Below are 18,984 nucleotides of genomic sequence, written 5' to 3' on the forward strand. Positions count from 1 at the left end.
TAAAGCAAAAGTCCGAGTAATCATCAATTATTGTTTCGGCAGAGTGAGATATATCAGGCTCCTCGGTGACATCTGTTCCTACTCGAGTTCGTTCAACATCCCTCACCTCACCAATACGCAGACGACGGCACCACCATGTCCTTCCAACAGAACGCCTATGTGCTCGGCGTGGGTCTCACGCAATTCATCAAACCCCGACAGTTACGCCCATATCCCGAGTAAGTGTCCAGAAAACAACCTCGTCTCTGGTAAAAGGGACGCGCGGGCCTCCTCTCCCTCCTGTAATTACCTATGTAGACGCCCTATACTGACCAGACGCTAGACTGGGCTTTGAAGCCGGTACCAAAGCCCTCCTGGATGCCCACATCACATACGACGATGTTCAGACCGGAGTGGCATGCTATTGCTATGGCGACACCACTTCTGGCCAGCGTGTCTTCTATCAGTTCGGCATGACCAATATCCCCATTTACAACACAAACAATGCCTGTGCAACGGGGTCGACGGGGCTGCAACTGGCGCGGACGTTGGTTCGGGGCGGCATCGTGGATGTCGTGATGGTGATTGGATTTGAGACCATGAAGCCCGGCTCGATCAAGAGTGTCTGGGATGATAGACCAAGTCCCATGGGGCTGGGCACCAGGTTGATGGAAGAGACCAGGGGGAAGCACGACACGCCGCGAAATGCGCAGTTTTTTGCCAACGCTGGGAGGGAGTATATGGAGAAGTACGTCCCCATCTCACCCAATTGTGATCTCCTTTCTCTGTACTCGCTGAACTTGTTCACTGACCTACTGCTGCTACCCCAGATATGGCGCCTCAGCCCGCGACTTCGCAGAGATCGCCCGCATCTCGCACGAGCACTCCTCACGCAACCCCTATGCCCAGTTCAACACGGTCTACACCCTTGACGAGATCGAAAAGTCGCCTATGATCCACTACCCACTGACCAAACTCCAATGCTCGCCCACCTCTGACGGCGCGGGCGCAGCAATCATCGTGTCCCAGCGCTTCCTCGAGTCTCGGCCTGAACTCAAGTCTCATGCCGTTCTAATGGCCGGGCAATCTCTCATGACGGATTCTCCCGCTCTATTCTCGCGTTCCGCAATGGACCTTGTGGGCTTCGACATGACGAAGCGCGCGGCCAAGGCTGCGCTCGAGGAAGCAGGCGTGTCCGCCCGAGACATCAAGGTGTGCGAGGTGCACGACTGCTTCTCCGCCAATGAACTCATCCTGCTTGAGGGCCTTGGGTTCTGCGACCAGGGAAAAGCGCACCTCATGGTGAGGAACGGGGACATCACGTACGGTGGCAAAGGACCCATTGTGAACCCCTCGGGAGGATTGATTTCAAAGGGCCATCCCCTAGGTGCGCCAATCTCCACGCCTTCCATGCCCCCAGCCCACCACCCCCCATCATCCAATGATTGCTAACACAGCTGGACAAACAGGCGCGACCGGCCTCGCCCAATGCGCCGAACTCACGTGGCAGCTGCGCGGCTGGGCCAACAACGGCCGCTTGGTCAAGGACATCGACGTCGCCCTGCAGCACAACCTGGGCCTCGGCGGTGCCGTGGTGGTCACCGTGTACAAGCGCGCCGATGGACGCAAGAACACCGACGTCAAGGAGAGCGACGCCCAGATCGCCCAGGCGAGCGGTGTCGGCTACAACCCCGCCGTGGAGGCCCGAGGGGTCACGCTCGGCGATTTCGAGAAGATCAGGAGCAAGAAGGCGCCGTGCGAGTACGCTCTGGGCGAGACGGCCGAGAAGCTGCAGGCGAGACTGTGAGTCCGATGTGGGAAAAGGGGGCTGTCTCTTCTGGTCATGTATTGTAGGACGGTCTGCTGGTTCTAGTTGAAATCACCAAAAGAAATTGGTATAAATCAGATCTTGTTTTGTCCGCGGCAACTCAACACGAGACGAGCAGCGTGGGACTTTGATGCGCGAGGACTTCCCAGCCGCATTTATCTTTGGTTAGACTCTTCAATTTCCAGCTCCGAAACAAGCACGCAGGGCTCAACTTTTCAAGCTCACATTACTAACTAGCGGCTAGAAGGAACTTATACATGGTTTTCGGGTGGCTGCTATCGACATTCTCTCGCTCCAATCAGTGGTCACAGCTTCTTTCCTCCGCCCCAGACATGACCCGCCCCGTCTTCATCGCAAATTCTCATTCCTCTTGACGGCCAAAAACGTCAAACTCCAGAGTTGCCGGATATCGCTTTCCGTCCCGGCACCGACTCCTGGTGGCGGCGGCAACACGCCCAAGGGCGTGGTGACGAAGCCGCCCGTGCTATTGTTGAAGGTCCAGCTCCACACCTCGCCCTGTAGCTGGGCGGAATTTGCTTCGATGCTGTCCCACAACACGTTGTACGCACGGATTACGTTATTGTACACCGAGGAGATGCCGCACCAGGCTGGGGCCGTGGAAGTCGAATTCGCCCCGTCGGTGGTGCTGGTAGTGGTGGTGTTGCACCTCGCAAGCTGTCGCTCCAGACCCTTGGCCATCATGGAGAGCTGGAAGGACCAGATGACGCACCCGTGGTAGGCGGCGTTGGTGAAGTTGGCGACCAGCACGTCCGAGCCCGAGAGCGCAGGGTTCGCCACGACCATGCTCTGCGGCGTCATCAGGCCCGCCGGGAACGGTCGGAGCAGGCTGTTCGCCGTGGCGTTGATGAAGCGTGTCTCCTGCGCTTCGGCCTCGGGCGTGGACGACGAGGCGTTGACGAAGAACACGCGGAAGCTGCTGTCGCTGTGCTGGACGTTGACGGACGACAGATTGTTGTACCCGTCCAGGGCGATCGAGTACGTCGTGACGTTGCCCGACGACGGGAGCGACGAGGCGTTGGTCGGCCCGTTGTAGAATGTAGCCGTGTCCACGAACTGTCCGAGGCGAGAACGCGCGGTCGAGGCCGTGATGTTGGTCTCGAAGAACTGGAGCGTGTTTTCTTCCCAGAGCTGGGCCCGCGAGTCGGCCAGTGTGCGCCACGAGGTAGTGTTCACGCTCGAATTGTTCGGGAAGACGCCCGTTGTACGTGCCAGTTGGCCTATGGCTCGCAGAGCCGCGGGGACCAGAGCGGTGTTAACGTCGAAGGGAATCCGACCTCCTCCGAGTCCGTACGTAGAATCTCGCCACTGTCCCACAATCTGGTCCGACTTGAGGTGAACGAGATTGGCCGCCGTCTGGTTCTGCGCGAACGCAGCAGTGATGTTCATGATCTTCTCTGCGTTGATGAGCGCCAAGTCTTGATATGTCAGATTGCGATTCTGGACATCGATCGAGCCTGCCTTCCGGCTCAGGAGAGGACCGATGCGAGATGGGCTGCTGTTGAAGTATTGCGCCATGAGGACCGGGAGGTAGTAGTCCGTGTCGATCATTGGGTATGTAAAACCGGGCGCAGTGCTGGTGACATTGTCCTGCAAGTTCAGGTAGGTTGCATAGTCACCAATGGTCTCCTCATGACAGACAGATCCGTCGCTCCGGTTGAGTCGCTCGAGAACGGCCCCAATCACGGCTTCTGTCGCGGAACCATTGCCTTGACTCAACACTGGTTCCAGGAGCAGAGCGCTGATCATGCTGTCGCGACCGAAATAGGTGAGGAATCTCCATGCTCCCGCAAGCAACTTTTCAGTATAGGAAAGAAACGAAAGCGAGGTTGTTTGATCCGGCTGTTGAGTGATTAGGTTCTGCGAGGCGGTGTTCAGGACTCGGCTTTGCGGGAGCTGCGTCAGTTGTGGGTAGTTGAAGCTTGCAGAAAACAGATAGAACCCTGCACCGAAACTGATGGTCTTGTTCCGCTGGTTTATCGTGATATTGGAACCTGGGTTCTGGTATGGGACCATGGTGAAAGTGGTCGTGGTGACATTGTCCAGCCAAAGTCGCGAGAGGGTTGCTCCGGTTCCATTCGACCGTGTGATATTGACGGCGTCCTGAATAACCGGGCGAAGAAGACTCGGGCCCTCTGTGAAATCTCGGATAGTCCTAATACTGCCCAGTATTGGGATGGTTAATGTGGCCGAGGTGTTGAATGAGATGACTCCCTGGACACCAACAAACGGATTTGCCGAGCCTTGGGTCGTTCTGTAAACCGGACCCAATGGCGTCCCTACAGTGGAATTGACGAGCTCTATGGCCAGAGATCCATTCGGACCATTCTGAGGCTGGCAGAAGGTGCATATACCGCTGTTGCCGGCAGGCCAGGCAATGATCAGCCGAGGGCCGATTATAGTCAGGTTCGAGTCGGGAAGTGGACTGGTGACCACGGCTTGCGAGTCACTGTGGCAGTCCGAGTAGAAGTAGTTGTCATAAGGAGGGTCAGTCAAGTGCTGGGTTACAGCTGGACATGGATTTTGGGCCCAGCATGACTGTAGCCACACTGCGAGGAAGAGAACAGAAAATGCCAGCATGGTGAGTAGTGTCTGCGGTGTGTTTACCTTGCCACGTAAGGCGCGAATACCACGCATGTAGGAAAAGAGCGAGCCCACATCAGAGAGCAATGCACAACAGGCTTTTATAGAAACTCATTCGTCAGCAATGAGCTCGAAGACCCAAGCATATGAGCTGGTGGGTGTCATCGCCAAACGATCGACAATGACATCAATGGGGAAGCTCGCCAAATGATGAATGCGGAGATGCTGATCTTGCCACGCAAGAGGCATGGCCAAGCGAAAGAATCAGGGAAATAGCCGAGACCTTGACACGTTTTCGGCTTGGTCAAAGCGGGGAGAGTAGGATGGGAGCCTTCTTTCGAGTGGCCAGCTGTGGGACAATGACTACGAGGCATAAGCAGCAGCAACGAAGCGGACGTCCGAAAGCGAGAAGAATGGGAGGTGGTGGTTGCGCAGCCAATCAGAATGGAGTTGCCATTGCAGCTCATTTGCTCCGCCGCTACGGTAGTGTATTATCAATGGAAAGTGCAGTCTGTACGCAGACACGCAGACACGACGAGCCTGACACAGCACACCCAAACATCGACATCTTGCAATTGAACACGCCCAAATTCGTTAGGGCCAACGCCCACCACTCATCCTGGCAGAGCAGTTGCCAATGATACGGCTATTTCTAAGACTCCTAAACGAGCCCTCCACCGATTGATCGGTACATTGACCTTCCGTTGGCCATGAACGAGGCACAGACACCTCTCAAACGCACGCGTCAGGCCTGTGAGCCATGCCGGTAAGCTCAGTTGAGCCGGCCACTCGATGCCGAACCCATTCCGCTCATCCATGTTCAAAGCCGCAAAAAGTCAAGATGTACAGGCGAGAGGCCGATCTGCGCTCATTGCGCCCGACTCGGAAAGCATTGCACCTATGTTACAGGGCCTGATCAACGTACGATGGCCCCGCAAGGCTCAGATCTGAGGAATGCGGCATCGATACAACGTGCTGCTCCCTTTTTGCATCAAGGTGATCAAGGCACAGTATGCGACTGCTCCCATCCGCCATGTGCGGCTTGCGGTTACCTTGAAAGGTGATGTGCTGATCGATGGATGCTAGGCCGACAGATTGGGCGCCCTCGAAGCACAAGTCGCTGAAATGCGGAAGCTCTTGGAGTACGTTGCGAATCTTGAGGGTGGGTGAGCCATGGGATCACTGACCGTGATGAGGAGGCGTCAGCCTAATTCAGTAACACAGCCCGTTCCATCGATATTGCCAGGAACCGCTACATCACACATTGATCTCGATACGCCGAGCTTGGATGTGTCTCCGTGCGACGGGTATGCTATTTGACCCGATCACGCTTTACTCCAGCTCATACTCAGTCTCACATGCAGACTTCCACCTTGGAGTGTTGTCGGTCATTACGTCCAGCTGTATCTCAAACATTGCAACTGCCAGCCACTTGCACTGTTCTCCCCTGAGGTCTTGATGACGAATTTCACCTCGCGAGAACCAGAGCTAATACTAGCGATGCTGACCCTAGCGTCGCGCTTTGACACAGCCACTCCCAATGTTAGCCAGATGGATATATCACGCATGTTCGAAAGTCGGGCAACTCAGGCAAGAGAGTTAATAATGAGTCGGGTTACCCACGGGCCTATTGAACTTTCCACGATTCAAGCATTATGCCTGCTAAGTCTAGCAGAGTTTAATCGTAAGTGTATTATGGCAATACTCTCTCCGTGGTTGCTGATGGGGCTAGATGGAAATACTCCACGGGCAAGCACCTACATTTCACTGGCAATGGACCTCGTCTCATCTTCTGGATTGGCTTCAGAGCATAGGAGACCCGACTATGATCGTTCTGACGACGAGCGACGGCGATGCTACTGGAGCTTACTACTGTTAAGAAATCTCTACGGAGTGTCTACCAGCACGTTTTCATTTGTTCAGGATGAGAGGACTCCGAGGCTTCCCCAAAGACCCGAACCTCCAGCAGGTACCAGCTCCCAGATGACTGATACAGCCCTGGAGCAGGCAGATGCCCCGAATTCCTCTAACGAGCCCTCTGACCTTGGCATCTTCGCGTACGTTGTGCAGCTAAGTCAAGTCTGGCAGAGAGCCGCCAGGTTTGCGAACAGACGTGGAAACATCGGTACCCTTCCTGCCTGGTCACCCCAGTCCGAGTATTCACAGATCACTGCGGAACTCATGGATCTCGAGACGCGATTGCCATACAAGTATCGCTTTCGACCATCCCGATTTCTGGACCAAGATCGCGGCCAGCTGGAGAAACATCGTGACTTTTGGGCCTCCTGGATTTTGCTCCAGATTCTTTACCACACTATCCTCTGTTTGCTCAACCATCCGCTTCTGTTGTTTCTCCGCTTGAGGAACTTCCGGGTCACGATGGTACCGGAGGTCTTCCTTCAACACACGGCCGATCTCACCGAAACTCACACGGAGTGGATCGTACACGTGCTGGACTTGTGCCAGAAGAATGACTTCCCTCAGTTCGACCCGTTCTTAGCGCATTGTGCAGCTATTGCTGCCACAGTTTATCTGCAGCAAAGCTTCTCTGATGACGTTGAAGTAAAGGCAACGAAACAGGCCAGTTTCAGAAAGTGTGTCTCGTTCATTCGAGATCTGGGCTCATTTTGGCCCTATATTAATCAACTTGTGCGTGCTGACCCTTCTTCCATTTCCTTGCAGTCTGTCAAAACACTGTCTAACATCGTCAACAGGCGGACAAGATCGAAAACTTTGAAAAAGTGGTGTCAGACTCTTTCCTTGATTCCGCATCTCAGAGGCCGCCAGATCCTCGCATCTTCATCGATCTGAGCTTGTTTTGGGAGATTATTGAGTCCTCCTTTGTGAGTGAGCTACCCAAAAATGCAGATGGCTACTTTGGTGCTTCTCTCACGTCTCATCGCCAATCGTCTTCTTCTGGAGAAGTCCTTCGCAGTCGTCTTCTACCTAAGCCTACTCGCCTCAACCACCACGGTACAACACCACGGTCCGAAGATGCCGAGTCCGCAGTTGCCCTGCCTCCTCGCGACTACACTCGAGCATCTGAAATCCGCAACGTGGACTATATGAATGAGGGGGTGTCGATTTTGGCACAAAGCTATTTTGCACAAGGGCAAGATCTAGCTGGAAGTCTGGACGATTGGTGGCTTTCAGGGCAGCCGACCTAGCAGGCAACAACCTGTTATGATTACTTCTAATCATCGTGTGCCAATCCAGTACTCGTAATAGAACGGAAAGGAACCGTCCAGATACTTACAAGTACTCACCTCACCATGGGCTTCTGATAACCCAACGTCCACTATATGCCTCATTGACGAGACCTGCCCCAGAGCATTGTTGTACGATCCCGAGACTCGCGAGGACTCCACCAATCAAAATGTGGTCAGGATCCTCTCCTGAGTACCATGCATGCTTATCACCCTATCCGTCTCCGCCTCCGACGGATGCTGAATCCTGCTGCAAGAATGCTCTAGTTGATGATGGTGAGAGGAGAATCGTTTCAGCCAAAACCACACCATCATCCTCCAAAGTTTCACCAATCTTCTCAGGGTAGAGATATCTCATCCGCTGTTCAAATCAATTCTCGGTGGACTATCTGACTCAATTTAGCGATCTCAAGATGAGAGAAACGCCAAGTGAATTCATTCAAAGATACGGGATCTCGGCCGAGTATGGCTTCCTTCCTGACACCGCTCCTTTACAACGCCTACCGGACGTCTATTACCAGCCTTGGGAGACACTGGCGGAAAACCTTGCTGAACTCATAAAGCGCGATGTGATCAGGACAAAGATCGAACATCTACCGATCCTTGGTACAGGCCAACTGCAAACCGACGCAGAATGGCGGCGAGCATATGTGGTTTTGGGATTTTTGACTCACGCATATATCTGGGGCGGAGAACGGCCCGCAGAGGTTGGTTCTGAGATAATGCACACAGCCTGACACATAGCTGACGCTCTCATAGCGACTCCCGCCTCAACTCAGCTGCCCCTTTTTGGCAGTGTCCAAGTACTTGGGGCTGCCGCCCACCGCACTGTTCTCGACACTCAGTCTTTTGAATTTTGGATTGAAAACCCCTGGCAGTGATCGAACAAACCCAGATAATCTCAAGTCATTGTTCTCATTCACCAACACGAAAGATGAAGAATGGTTCTACATGGTGTCCACCGCCATCGAAGCGACGGGGGGCCCTCTCATCCTGACGATGCTTCGCTGCATCCAAGCTGTGAATGACTGCGACGACAACTTGATTTTGGCTTGTCTTGGAACCTTGACCGAGGGGATCCGAGAAATTGAAAACATTCTAAAACGCATGCATGAACATTGTGATCCACAGGTGTTCTATCACAATATTCGTCCGTTCTGTGCCGGTTCCAAAGGAATGGCAGCTGCCGGGTTGCCAAATGGTGTCTTTTACGACGAAGGCGAGGGCCGGGGCCAATGGAGGCAGTACAGTGGCGGGAGTAATGCCCAAAGCTCACTGATCCAGCTCCTCGACATCTTCCTTGCTGTCCAGCATCATGAAACGGGAGAAAGCAATAATCACCACGCTAAGGCGCAGGGTGAGGGGACTGACCCCGATGGGTACTTAAAAGTTGGTCCACCGAGCTGCCATGTTTGTACGACCGACTGACAAGGAGCAGGAGATGAGGAACTACATGCCACCGTCACACCGCGATTTCCTGGCGCAGGTTGAACGAATGAGCAACCTGCGAGGATATGTCTCACAGCCCACAGCTTCCATGGAGGTTCAAGAAGCGTACAACGACGCCACTGCGGCCTTGACTCGCCTTCGAAACAGCCACATCCAGATCGTCGCCAGGTACATTGTGATGCCCTCTCGGAGCCCACCAGCCGCATACATCGTCCAGCGGAAAGGAGCAAACCTGGCCACAGCATGTTCAACGCAACCAGCTGGGAAAGGGCAGGACGACGCATCAGTGACGAGACAGTTACACGGCACCGGAGGAACAAGCGTGATGCCCTTCTTGAAGAGGACCCGAGATGAGACCAGAGAAGCAGTAATACAAGTACACGTCTCTTGAATGATAGGACGTTCCGGGGTAAAGTGCATATCTAGACTGTGGAATTGAGAATCATCACGGAGTCCTACTTATTACGTAGATCCGGAGTCCCGTCTGTTTGATCATCAGATTCCAAGTCAGCAGACCACCCCCTCCTTGTCACCCCGTCGCGGAGGCCGTGCAAAGGATTGGCTATCTACACAGTATCCGCTGCGGCCCGCGGTGTCTGCCCCTCGAAAATCCCACGTAATAGACTCGGCATATCCTCGATATCCGGCGGATGCGGTCCGTGGACGGGGGAGCAGTGGAGTCGTGGTCACAGAGCTTGTTCAGGCATTGGAGATAACAGATTGTACCAGGTGGCGCCGTTGAGTAACCTGCATGTTGGATATAAGGGTTCCGTGCTGGTGGCCGCAAGATAGGGCGGGCGGAATATGTTCCTCACAGGGATGGTCAATCGAGATATAGTTTTGCCGATATCCAGCAGCACCAACTAACAGACACTCATCCAACGAGAGAGCTGCTCTCGAACTATCTAGACGGATTTGATACAGTAGACCTATTCTCCTAGTACATTATCAACAACGCACCTAGGCTAGACCTTTCGACCCAAGAAGCAATCCTGCTCGACACGAAGCCACCCTCTCCCTCTCTCCCCCCTGGTTCTTTGTCAAGCAAGTTCCTTCTTGGAAAACTGATTCTCCTGCAGATTCGCCGCGCTGATCATGTCCATGTCCACGCTGGGCCCGCGGAACGTCCTGCGGCCGAGGCCGAACCACAGCGCGACGATGGCGCCGAAGAGGCCCACCAGGACGACGCTGGACCAGTTCATGGTGGCCACGTCGGTGGGAAAGAAGGTCGGGAAGCAGTTGAAGACGACGATCGCGGTCACGGCGACGGGCGAGAAGGCGTTGCAGAACAGCCCGAAGGCGCCCAGGTTCAGGGCCCGGGTGGGCAGGATGGAGCGGCCGCGGAACAGCAGGATGCCCTGGGGGATGGCGTAGGTGATGTTCTAGCGAGAAGGAAATTATGGGTCAATAATAGAAACGCGGTGGAGTATAGAGGTCAAGGGGGGAAAGCCGGTGAGTCAAGGGGCCTGGGAAAGACCAACCAGATACATGACGGCCGACGTGACTATCGAGTTAAAGGCCCGTCGTCGAGGCGATGAAGAGCAGCCCGTAGATCCAGACGAAGACCACGGACAAGATGGTCGCGCGGAGAGGGGCCTGTGTGCGCGGGTCGATCTTGCTGAAGTAGCTTGAAAAGGGGAGGCCGTTCTACACATTAGTTGAATCGAAGAGTGAGTAAATCAGGCTGGAACCAGAATCTCCTTCAAACGACAGCGGGAAATGGGAGGAGAGTCGAACACTTACATCTCGAGAAAAGGCCCATGCCATTCTTCCACAGGTCACCCATTGCGGAGTGATGCACACTGTTTACTGCAAGTCAGCTCCCTTTCCATTCCCCAGAAGAAAATGGTGTATGTGTGTACGTACTCGTATAGATGATCGTAATCCAGACCAGCATAAACGTGGCGACTCCCTTGCTGCCCGTGACTTGATAGAATAGTTCGATGGAAGGTAGCGCCGAGCTCGTCACAGCGTCGATGTCGAGCATGGTAAACATCATGACGGTCAACAAGGGGACGGTGGTGACCACTCCGATGGCGAGGGTGGTGTTCCTGCAGCTCCCGATTAGTGGATGCGAAGGCCATTGCCATGGTAGTCGCTTACAGGCACTCTGGAAGACGCCGACCGGGCTGGTGCATTTCCTCGGCGATATGGATGGGCGCGTCTGTGCCGACATATGCAAACCTGGCGTCCCGGGAGGGGCCAACTTGTTAGATCTCACAAGAGACTTTGCATGGAGCAACTTCGCGGAGCACTCACAGGGCATTCCCAATCCCCAAGAACCACGCCACGCCGTCGGCCCAACCGCTTGTTCCTTGATTGGAAGCCAAGACGACCTCCCCAGACACAAACCTCTTCTTCATGGCGAGAAGGATGAGGAAACAGATGACGAACCCGGTGATGGACATGAAGAGCACAAACTGCGCCACGCGGGGGATGATCTTGGGGAAGAAGATGACGGGGGCAACTGGAGGATTGGGTGATCGTGTTAGCCCTTCGTTTTCGACCGTGTGCGAGAGTATTGGACCAACCTGTGATAGAGACCACGCCGACGTAGACCAGCCATATCTGCCACTGCGTGGCAACGAACTCGGGATGCCAAAAATTGGCCAGGCCCATGATGGAAACGGCCGAGAGGGCGGTGCCAGAGCAGGCGATGATCCACCATCCGAGAATCGTCATCCAGCCGATAACATAGGCCCCGAAGCGTCTTGTGGAACCCGTGGCAAGGACCCAGACGAAGTGATATTGACCCTGTGTTGACGGTCGAGGAGGTCAATTTGCAGTTCCGAGAAGTTCACGAGCGGTCGCTGGATGTGACTCGCAACCAGGCAAAGACTTACCCCGGAGGATGGGAATGCCGAAGCAATCTCGGACAGGCCACAGGTGATGAACCATTGGACAAAGGCTGCGATGAGGGCGCAGAAAATGACATTGACCCGGCCGCCGTACGCTGCGTTGATGCCAAAGTTGCTGAGATATGCAATCCAACTATTGGTGATGCTGTACCGGTGATAGTCAGCTGCAATTCAATGAGGCTCTCAATCATGCCAGTAAGAGACCATACGAACCCAAAGCCTAGAGCAATTGAGGACAACCTGGAGAAGGTCCGCGGCATGGCAGCCTCGTGACCCTGAGCTCGGAGGACATTCTTGTCGATATCGTCAATGGCTCCGAGGCTGATACTCGGCCTGCTGCCGTCTGTGGCTGGGATGTCATTGGACTTGACGCTTTTTGTTTCGGTGATGTTCTCTGTCTTGGACATGGTGGGAATGTTCGCTTCAACTCAGGCAGGAGGTGTGTATGTCAAGGAAGGATAGTCTTGATGACAATAGCTGAGGCCACCTCGATCCCAGAGGTATGGATGGATAGCTATTATATGTCCACGGGGGACACTCTCCAGGGATTGCAATGATAACCACCCTTCTATCTAGCCATGTTCCCGATGCCAGAACCCCTTGATGTGAATGATAACATATCCCGCACCCATCTCGACCGTCTCAATCAATCTTAGCAGGCCGGGTCTCTCTTATTGAAGCACTGATTAGACGTGGAGTTAGGCTTCCGAGGCACTGAAGGTCAGAGCCTTGCCGATGATAAGTCGCCAACCTGCAAAACGCGGTTGAGAGCAGAGCCGAGTCTGGTTGTAACTAGGCGATTTCGGTAGCAGCGACACGCTTGAGCCGCTGGAGGCGCCTGAGCCGATGGAGCTTGGGTGCGTTGCTCTCCGCCTGCGTATCGTAGAAAGGCTTATCCCTATCTGTGGATAGAACATCCCGTGTTCGTCACCGTTTATTGGCCCAGTCTGAGTGAGATGGTTGGACGGAGGTGTGCAAGGTGGGTTTATTGTCCACGAGTTGGGTTGATTCCTCGAACATACTGGCCAGACATATTCCAATACACTCTTCATGCTTCCAGTTTCAGAGTCTTCTGATAATGGCTGGACAGCCAGGCTATTCGTCTGCTGTGAGGGATGTCGATTGCGGAAGTTGTAGAGCGCTCTTTAAAACAGAACTGCACTAAGGGTGCGCCCACGCAGAGTTGATGCTGGTGATATGGTCAATTTCAAGCCCGCTTTGGAGGAAAACTGTGAGATGGATTTTGACTCATGCAGGATCTGGCTTGGGTGTCTTTCTGTCGCCTTGTGTGTTGTGGCATGGGGCCTGTCCAAATCCAGAAGACGAGTCCTCGACAAACCACGCCTCGATCTCGCTGAGAAGGCGACAACACTCAAACCGACAACAGGAGCGGCACTGGACTATGGCAAAATCACCCCTTACAGCGGCATTCCCATACACGATGAACCGTCGTGGCCGCGGGCTTGGAAACCCGGACCATGGCAAATGACCATGGGAATCCGCAAGCTCGATGTTGACGACTGGATCATATACGACAGCCTCTTCCTCGACGAGCACAAGCAAAAGTTGAAGAGGTTACAAGATCCAGAAGTCCGTCCCATCATCTTCCAACACCAGGATGGCACCTATGAGGCCAGCAAGGAGGCCCTGGGGATTATCGTCCAGTACATTACCACCCGATACCCGGACATGTTCAAAGTCGACGGCGACTATCTCCATATACTTCCACTGGGAGAATCATACCGAATACAGGAGCCCTTTGACCGGCATCCATTGGAGATCGCGGGCCTGATTGTGTATGAGGATGTGTACGTGCTGCTGAAGGGACCGGATGACATTTACTACCTGTAAGGACTCTACCTCTGCGATCAGACTGACTTGTAGCAAGCAAACCTCTCTGAGGACAAAGCGCTGACCAAATCTGGAATTCTTAGGAAAGCTTGCTTTCTCTCCTTCCCCCCTGGCTGGCACCTGAAAGAACGAATCGGCTATCCGCTGTTTAAGATGCACCACGCAGTGCCTCACTGGAAAGAGAAACTGCAGAAGCCCATGGAAAGGTATGGCTGATCTGTCCACCCCTCTATCTGACCCTACCCTTCTGGTCCCAGAGCTAAGACCGTCGTTTAGATTCTTCCTCAAGCTGAAAGAAGGTGGAGGAGTCCAGCGCAATAACCAATTCATTCAAACAACCCCAGCAATCTACCACCCAGAACCTCTGGACGACTATCCCGTCTGCACATCCATCGACCAGGTACACATTCGGATAGAGCTGCAGAGCCTGATGAGGATGCCCGAGACACAAGGACTCCTGTTCACCATACATCCGTGGGTGTTGCCGGTCAAAGACCTTGCCAACGAGCCACGCAACCTGGAATTGTTATGGAGTCATGCGCGCAGCTTTCCCGAGTCCTTTTCCAGGTACAAACTCAGGCATCTATGGGGCGGTGTTCTGGAGGAGTTTGCCCAAAAGACTCTGGGGAAAGAGGCTCCGGATCCAGAGCTCGAGGCTGACGCCAACGCCTTTACTTTGCGCCAGCCGTCAAGGAACGGATGTCCTATATAAAGCGGACTGTAATGGACTAGCACAAGACTCGGAGGCAATTCTTCTTCTACCTATAACGAAGCTTCAGGATTGGATATTCGCGTATAAAGTCCATAGCATGCCTAGCCAGGCATCTGCGGGCCTCGTGGTCAAGATGGATGGCAGGTTGGACTATCGAGGATCCCTCTTATCAGTGCCCCGTATTTGCAGACCCATCGGGCTCCATTGGCACTTATCAAGGTTACTGAGTGTCCCGCTTCAAGCCCTCATCAGCCTGAAGCGGCTTACCTAGGTACTTCAAATACGCCCATTAGGACCTAGTTCTAGAGCTGGGCTAGGTTCAGGATCCCCCATTCAGCGCCTTTGTCATCGATCTATCCTTATCTTGAACCTTCTCAGCCTCCCACGACATCTGCGTGCCTCATGCCTTTTGCCTTCCTTCTCCAATGATCAAGTTGTCAGTGTTAGAGCCTTGTCAGCATCAAGACGATAGGCACAGCGAGGCTCTTGGGATCTCGAGCCGATGAAACCCCCTGCGGAGAAGGGATCTAGGTCCAGAACCGGCTGCTTGACGTGCAAGCGGCGACACAAGAAATGCGACGAACGGAAACCCAGCTGCGTCAACTGCGAGAAGAATGCCCTGGCATGCGAGGGATACTACCAGATGGCCCTCTGGAAGCCTCATCTGCTGAGAAATGAGAGGAACCGGCGCAGGCAATTCTCACCACTCTCAATACCCTTCGAGGTGCTGACTGGGTGACTAGGCGCAACATCTCTGTCGCCGAGGCCAACGAGGAGGAAAGTGACGGTTTGGATGCTACCTGGGACTCCTTGCCGGCCTCGACTCGAATAAGGTCTCCCTTGACTGGTTCTCCTCCCAGCGATCAGGCGTCGCAGACGTCGCCATTCGATCCGGACGACTCTGTCCGCTCCACAGCTGTTTCGAGATCCGAGCGCCGAACTCTTTCTCTACAGATTCATGGGCAAAGCAGCCGCCGTGAGACATCAACGTCCAAGTCCACAACATCTCTGCATTTCTCTCTGCAGGGCAAGGCTGATGGAGAGGTAGAGCCCCAGTCTTGCCACTCAAAGTCACCCCCTTCTCTACTCTCCCCGACGGTGCCCTACTTGATCCATGGCATCGAGACTGCTCTAGAGCACGAGCTCTTTCACCATTATATCAACTTTGTGCCGCAAGCCTTCTCCTGGGCCACCATCCGAAGCGCTCCGTTCCTCTCCATCTTGATTCCACTGGTTCTTCGCGATCGAGGGCTGCTCTACACATTGCTCAGCATTGCCGCGACCCATCTGCTGAACCTGGGCCGTTCAAACATGAGCGAACCGCGACAGAGATCCATCAAGAGCACACGATGGCAACTACGCGGCAAAGCTCTGAAGTGCCACGCGGAGAAAATGGCGGCCGTGTCGGTGCCCGCATTCTCCGACTCCAGCGTCCAGGTCAAATTAGATGCGGCTTTGGCGAGCACTCTTCTGCTTCTGCAGCTGGACTGCCTCGACAGTGGCAAGGACGGCCACTGGCGCCTCCACCTGTTCGCCGCGTCGGAGCTTGCTCGTCAACGGGTCAAGGAAGGGTGGAGCGACAAGGATCCAGACGGCGGAGCACCGGCAAACTCGAGAAACGAGACCGCGGTCCGCTTCTTCCTCCATCTATACCGCTACTACGACGTGCTCGCATGTGTGACGCTCGACGAGCGCCCGTGCCCGATCGACCCGGTCTACTCGTCCGAGGACATCGGGAGCTACAGCCCCCTGCCTCAAACGTATCACAGCTTGCTCTCGATCTTGACGCAGATTGTGGAACTTCGCCGGCGGACTCTGCCCGAGCTGTCCCTGGGCCAGTCCACGGTCGACCGGAACCTCGCAGACGTCAACACCGAAGAATTCATGAAGAGTCTGGAACTGTGCACGCTGATTCAAAACTGGACGATCAAGTCCGATTCACAGGAAGACCTGATCCTAGGCGAAGTCTACCGTCGAGCCTGCTTCATCTTTCTTTATCTGACCACCTATCCGTACGGCGTCGCCGATGCAAAGGTTCAGTGCGCTCTCGAAGAAGGCCTGGCACACCTGGAACTTCTCGCCTCCCATGAGATGGCTCTCAAATGCGCGACCTTCCCCCTCTTTATCTTTGGCATAGCAGCCTTGCAGCATGATCAGCAAGACATGATCAGCAAGGTCCTCGACCTTCGTTTCCATCAGTCCGGCATTGGCAACGTCGCCGAAGTCCTCACCTTTCTCAAAGGATGGTGGATTCGAGAATGCGACGAGAATAATCGGGCTTTCTGGCTGTGGGAGGATGAGATCCGGGCCAGACAGATGTATCTGTTTCTGGTGTGAGATGAGGGCGACCCGACCGGCGCGATGATTACTCATTCAAATATCGGCCTTCAGGACGAAGCGGTACGAACAATCGCCTTGATGCAGTCTTCGCAGCGCCATGCCCGCGTCCTTCATCGGGAGTACCTCGATCCAGGCTCGGATGTTCTTGTCGGCGGCAAACTCGAGCATCTCTCGCATCTGCCTGCTGCTGCCGATCATGGAACCCACGATTGCCTTGTTGGCGCCCACCAGGATACCTGGAGGAATCTCTGGCAGATTCTGCTCGCCCAGGCCGACCAAGGCAAACTGGCCTCCGACGTCGAGCAACTGAAGATACTTCTCCAAGGGCATGTCGTTGGCGAATGTCGTCGAGATGATGAGGTCGAGGGAGCTTTTGTTTTGCTCGGCCCAGTCAACGTCGTTGGTGGTGACGATGAACCCGGTGGCTCCCATCTTCGCAGCGTCTGCCTGTTTGCGCGGACTGTGTGAGATGGCTGTCACCTCGGCGCCCATGGCTGAAGCAAACAAGACGGCGAAATGGCCCAGTCCTCCGATTCCGACGACGCCCACTCTCTTTCCAGGCCCCACGCCCGCCGCCTTCAAAGGACTAAACACCGTAAGACCTGCGCAGAGCATGGGCGCGGCATGTTCGGGCGGCAAGGTAGAGGGAATGGGAAAGACGAGGTCTTGGTGGCATCGTTTGTAGTTGGCGTAGCCGCCGAATGATATGGATCCGTCGGGATACTTGGAGTTGTATGTCTCGACAAGGTCCGCCTACACATCAGATCGAGTCAGTACTATTTGTTCCCGCGATTCCTCCCCAGGGGAGACATAGTTCTCGGGCTGACTGTACACAATAGTTTTCTCGGTCGCTCTGACACAGCCTGCAGGCACCACATGTTGCTGAGAGAACTCCAACCCCGACCACCTGTCCGATGTGGAATTTGGATGGGTCAACCAGCTCGCCCATGCGGACTATCTTGCCCACGATCTCATGGCCCGTGATGACCGGGTACATTGTTTCTGGCTGTTGTTTTGTAAGAGTGCCAGATCAGCAAACCTGGTTGTTGCACGCTTGATTCCTCGGACAAGAAACCACTCACCCAGCCATCATTCCCCGCCCCAGCGCGGGCGGTGAGCAAGTCACTGGCACAGACGCCGCAATAGTCGATCTTGACGTCGATGTCATGGCTGCCAAAGGGCACGGGATCGAAGTCGATGAGCTGGGGACTGGACCATTCGGAGGACGAGGTGACGGCGTATCCTGTGAACACACACCCGTTAGTCAGGGGGGAGGACATGCGGTGATCTGGGCCAGTCCGTCAAAGTACTGTACCCTTGAAGGAATCGGACGACATTGCTTTGGTACAACCAGCCACGTCTCCGGAGGAGTTATCGCAGGCGAATCAGATGGAATAGCAGCCAGGGTGACAGGGCAACGATAGTGATAACCCAGACATTCTGTCCGTCCTGCCCTCCCGCCTCGAACTGGATCAATATCTATATGTACCGCCAGTCTGCCATTCTCATCGGGCTTAGCCTATGTAGCAACTCTGTTAACCAGGAACATTTGCAACAATGCCACATTTAGCAAGCGGGTGGGTAAACCCATCTGAGTCCCAGGTGTCATCTCCGTTGACTCTGCCATCAAACTCTGGTCATGTCCGCCGATCGTGTATTTTGCCATTCTGGGGTATGCGAACCGCGATTGCCGCTGGGCTAGTTGGACGCGTTTACCCGCGCCCTGTTCTATTCGTTGACGCGGTGTCGATGCCCAGGATGAGTCCGAATCGAGTGAGTGGATGATAAGACGACCGACCTGTGTGCAACATAACGGTGGCATGAAGCATCGGGGGAGGTGCTGATCAGACAGTCAAGATACGAGTTATCTCACCATGAGTACCGCTACCACCAGGTTCATCCCCGGCAGCCACCTCGAGGCCACCGAGCTCGAGCCCGGCGACGGCTTCAAGATGCTCTCGAGCTGTTATCACGGGGGCAGCGTCGACGTGACCGAAGACCAGGAACGTCTTCTGTTCAGCTGTTTCATGTGCGCTGGCTTTGACAGAGCCGACATCTGAGTGGTGCCCAATCATGGGAGGTGTCTCTCCTGGGTGTTTTGTGCTGTGGACGACTCTGCTGACCCAAGACTCTCTGTCCGGCATCATTTAGCCCATGCTC

The 18,984-nt window shown here is 54.6% G+C and overlaps 6 protein-coding genes across 6 annotated transcripts; 4 read left to right on the forward strand and 2 right to left on the reverse strand.

Moving 5' to 3' along the window:
• Nucleotides 1–17: 17 nt before the first annotated feature.
• Nucleotides 18–1,960, forward strand: PV07_03014 (uncharacterized protein). The gene is made up of 4 exons (XM_016389672.1): nt 18–218; nt 323–727; nt 810–1,366; nt 1,449–1,960. Exons 1-4 carry the CDS (start codon nt 136–138, stop codon nt 1,784–1,786), a joined length of 1,383 nt encoding a protein of 460 aa, XP_016251574.1. The 5' UTR covers nt 18–135; the 3' UTR covers nt 1,787–1,960.
• A 195-nt stretch (nt 1,961–2,155) lies between these two features.
• PV07_03015 (uncharacterized protein) lies at nt 2,156–4,405 on the reverse strand (the record flags this gene model as incomplete). Its single annotated transcript, XM_016389673.1, has 1 exon — nt 2,156–4,405. One exon carries the CDS (start codon nt 4,403–4,405, stop codon nt 2,156–2,158), a length of 2,250 nt encoding a protein of 749 aa, XP_016251575.1.
• A 929-nt stretch (nt 4,406–5,334) lies between these two features.
• Nucleotides 5,335–7,575, forward strand: PV07_03016 (uncharacterized protein; the record flags this gene model as incomplete). The annotated part of the gene is made up of 6 exons (XM_016389674.1): nt 5,335–5,418; nt 5,495–5,550; nt 5,608–5,715; nt 5,773–6,092; nt 6,141–7,057; nt 7,123–7,575. The coding sequence occupies 6 exons, from the start codon at nt 5,335–5,337 to the stop codon at nt 7,573–7,575; spliced, it is 1,938 nt and encodes a 645-aa protein (XP_016251576.1).
• A 452-nt stretch (nt 7,576–8,027) lies between these two features.
• On the forward strand, nt 8,028–9,454 carry PV07_03017 (uncharacterized protein; the record flags this gene model as incomplete). Its single annotated transcript, XM_016389675.1, has 3 exons — nt 8,028–8,321; nt 8,374–9,003; nt 9,053–9,454. 3 exons carry the CDS (start codon nt 8,028–8,030, stop codon nt 9,452–9,454), a joined length of 1,326 nt encoding a protein of 441 aa, XP_016251577.1.
• Nucleotides 9,455–13,118: 3,664 nt separating this feature from the next.
• PV07_03018 (uncharacterized protein) lies at nt 13,119–16,821 on the forward strand (the record flags this gene model as incomplete). Its single annotated transcript, XM_016389676.1, has 3 exons — nt 13,119–13,768; nt 14,049–14,459; nt 15,228–16,821. The coding sequence occupies 3 exons, from the start codon at nt 13,119–13,121 to the stop codon at nt 16,819–16,821; spliced, it is 2,655 nt and encodes an 884-aa protein (XP_016251578.1).
• Nucleotides 16,822–16,857: 36 nt separating this feature from the next.
• PV07_03019 (uncharacterized protein) lies at nt 16,858–18,968 on the reverse strand (the record flags this gene model as incomplete). The annotated part of the gene is made up of 4 exons (XM_016389677.1): nt 16,858–17,577; nt 17,723–17,830; nt 17,907–18,067; nt 18,698–18,968. 4 exons carry the CDS (start codon nt 18,966–18,968, stop codon nt 16,858–16,860), a joined length of 1,260 nt encoding a protein of 419 aa, XP_016251579.1.
• Between the last annotated feature and the right edge of the window lie 16 nt (nt 18,969–18,984).

Source organism: Cladophialophora immunda (genome assembly GCF_000835495.1).
Source record: "Cladophialophora immunda strain CBS 83496 unplaced genomic scaffold supercont1.2, whole genome shotgun sequence".
NCBI lineage: Eukaryota > Fungi > Ascomycota > Eurotiomycetes > Chaetothyriales > Herpotrichiellaceae > Cladophialophora > Cladophialophora immunda.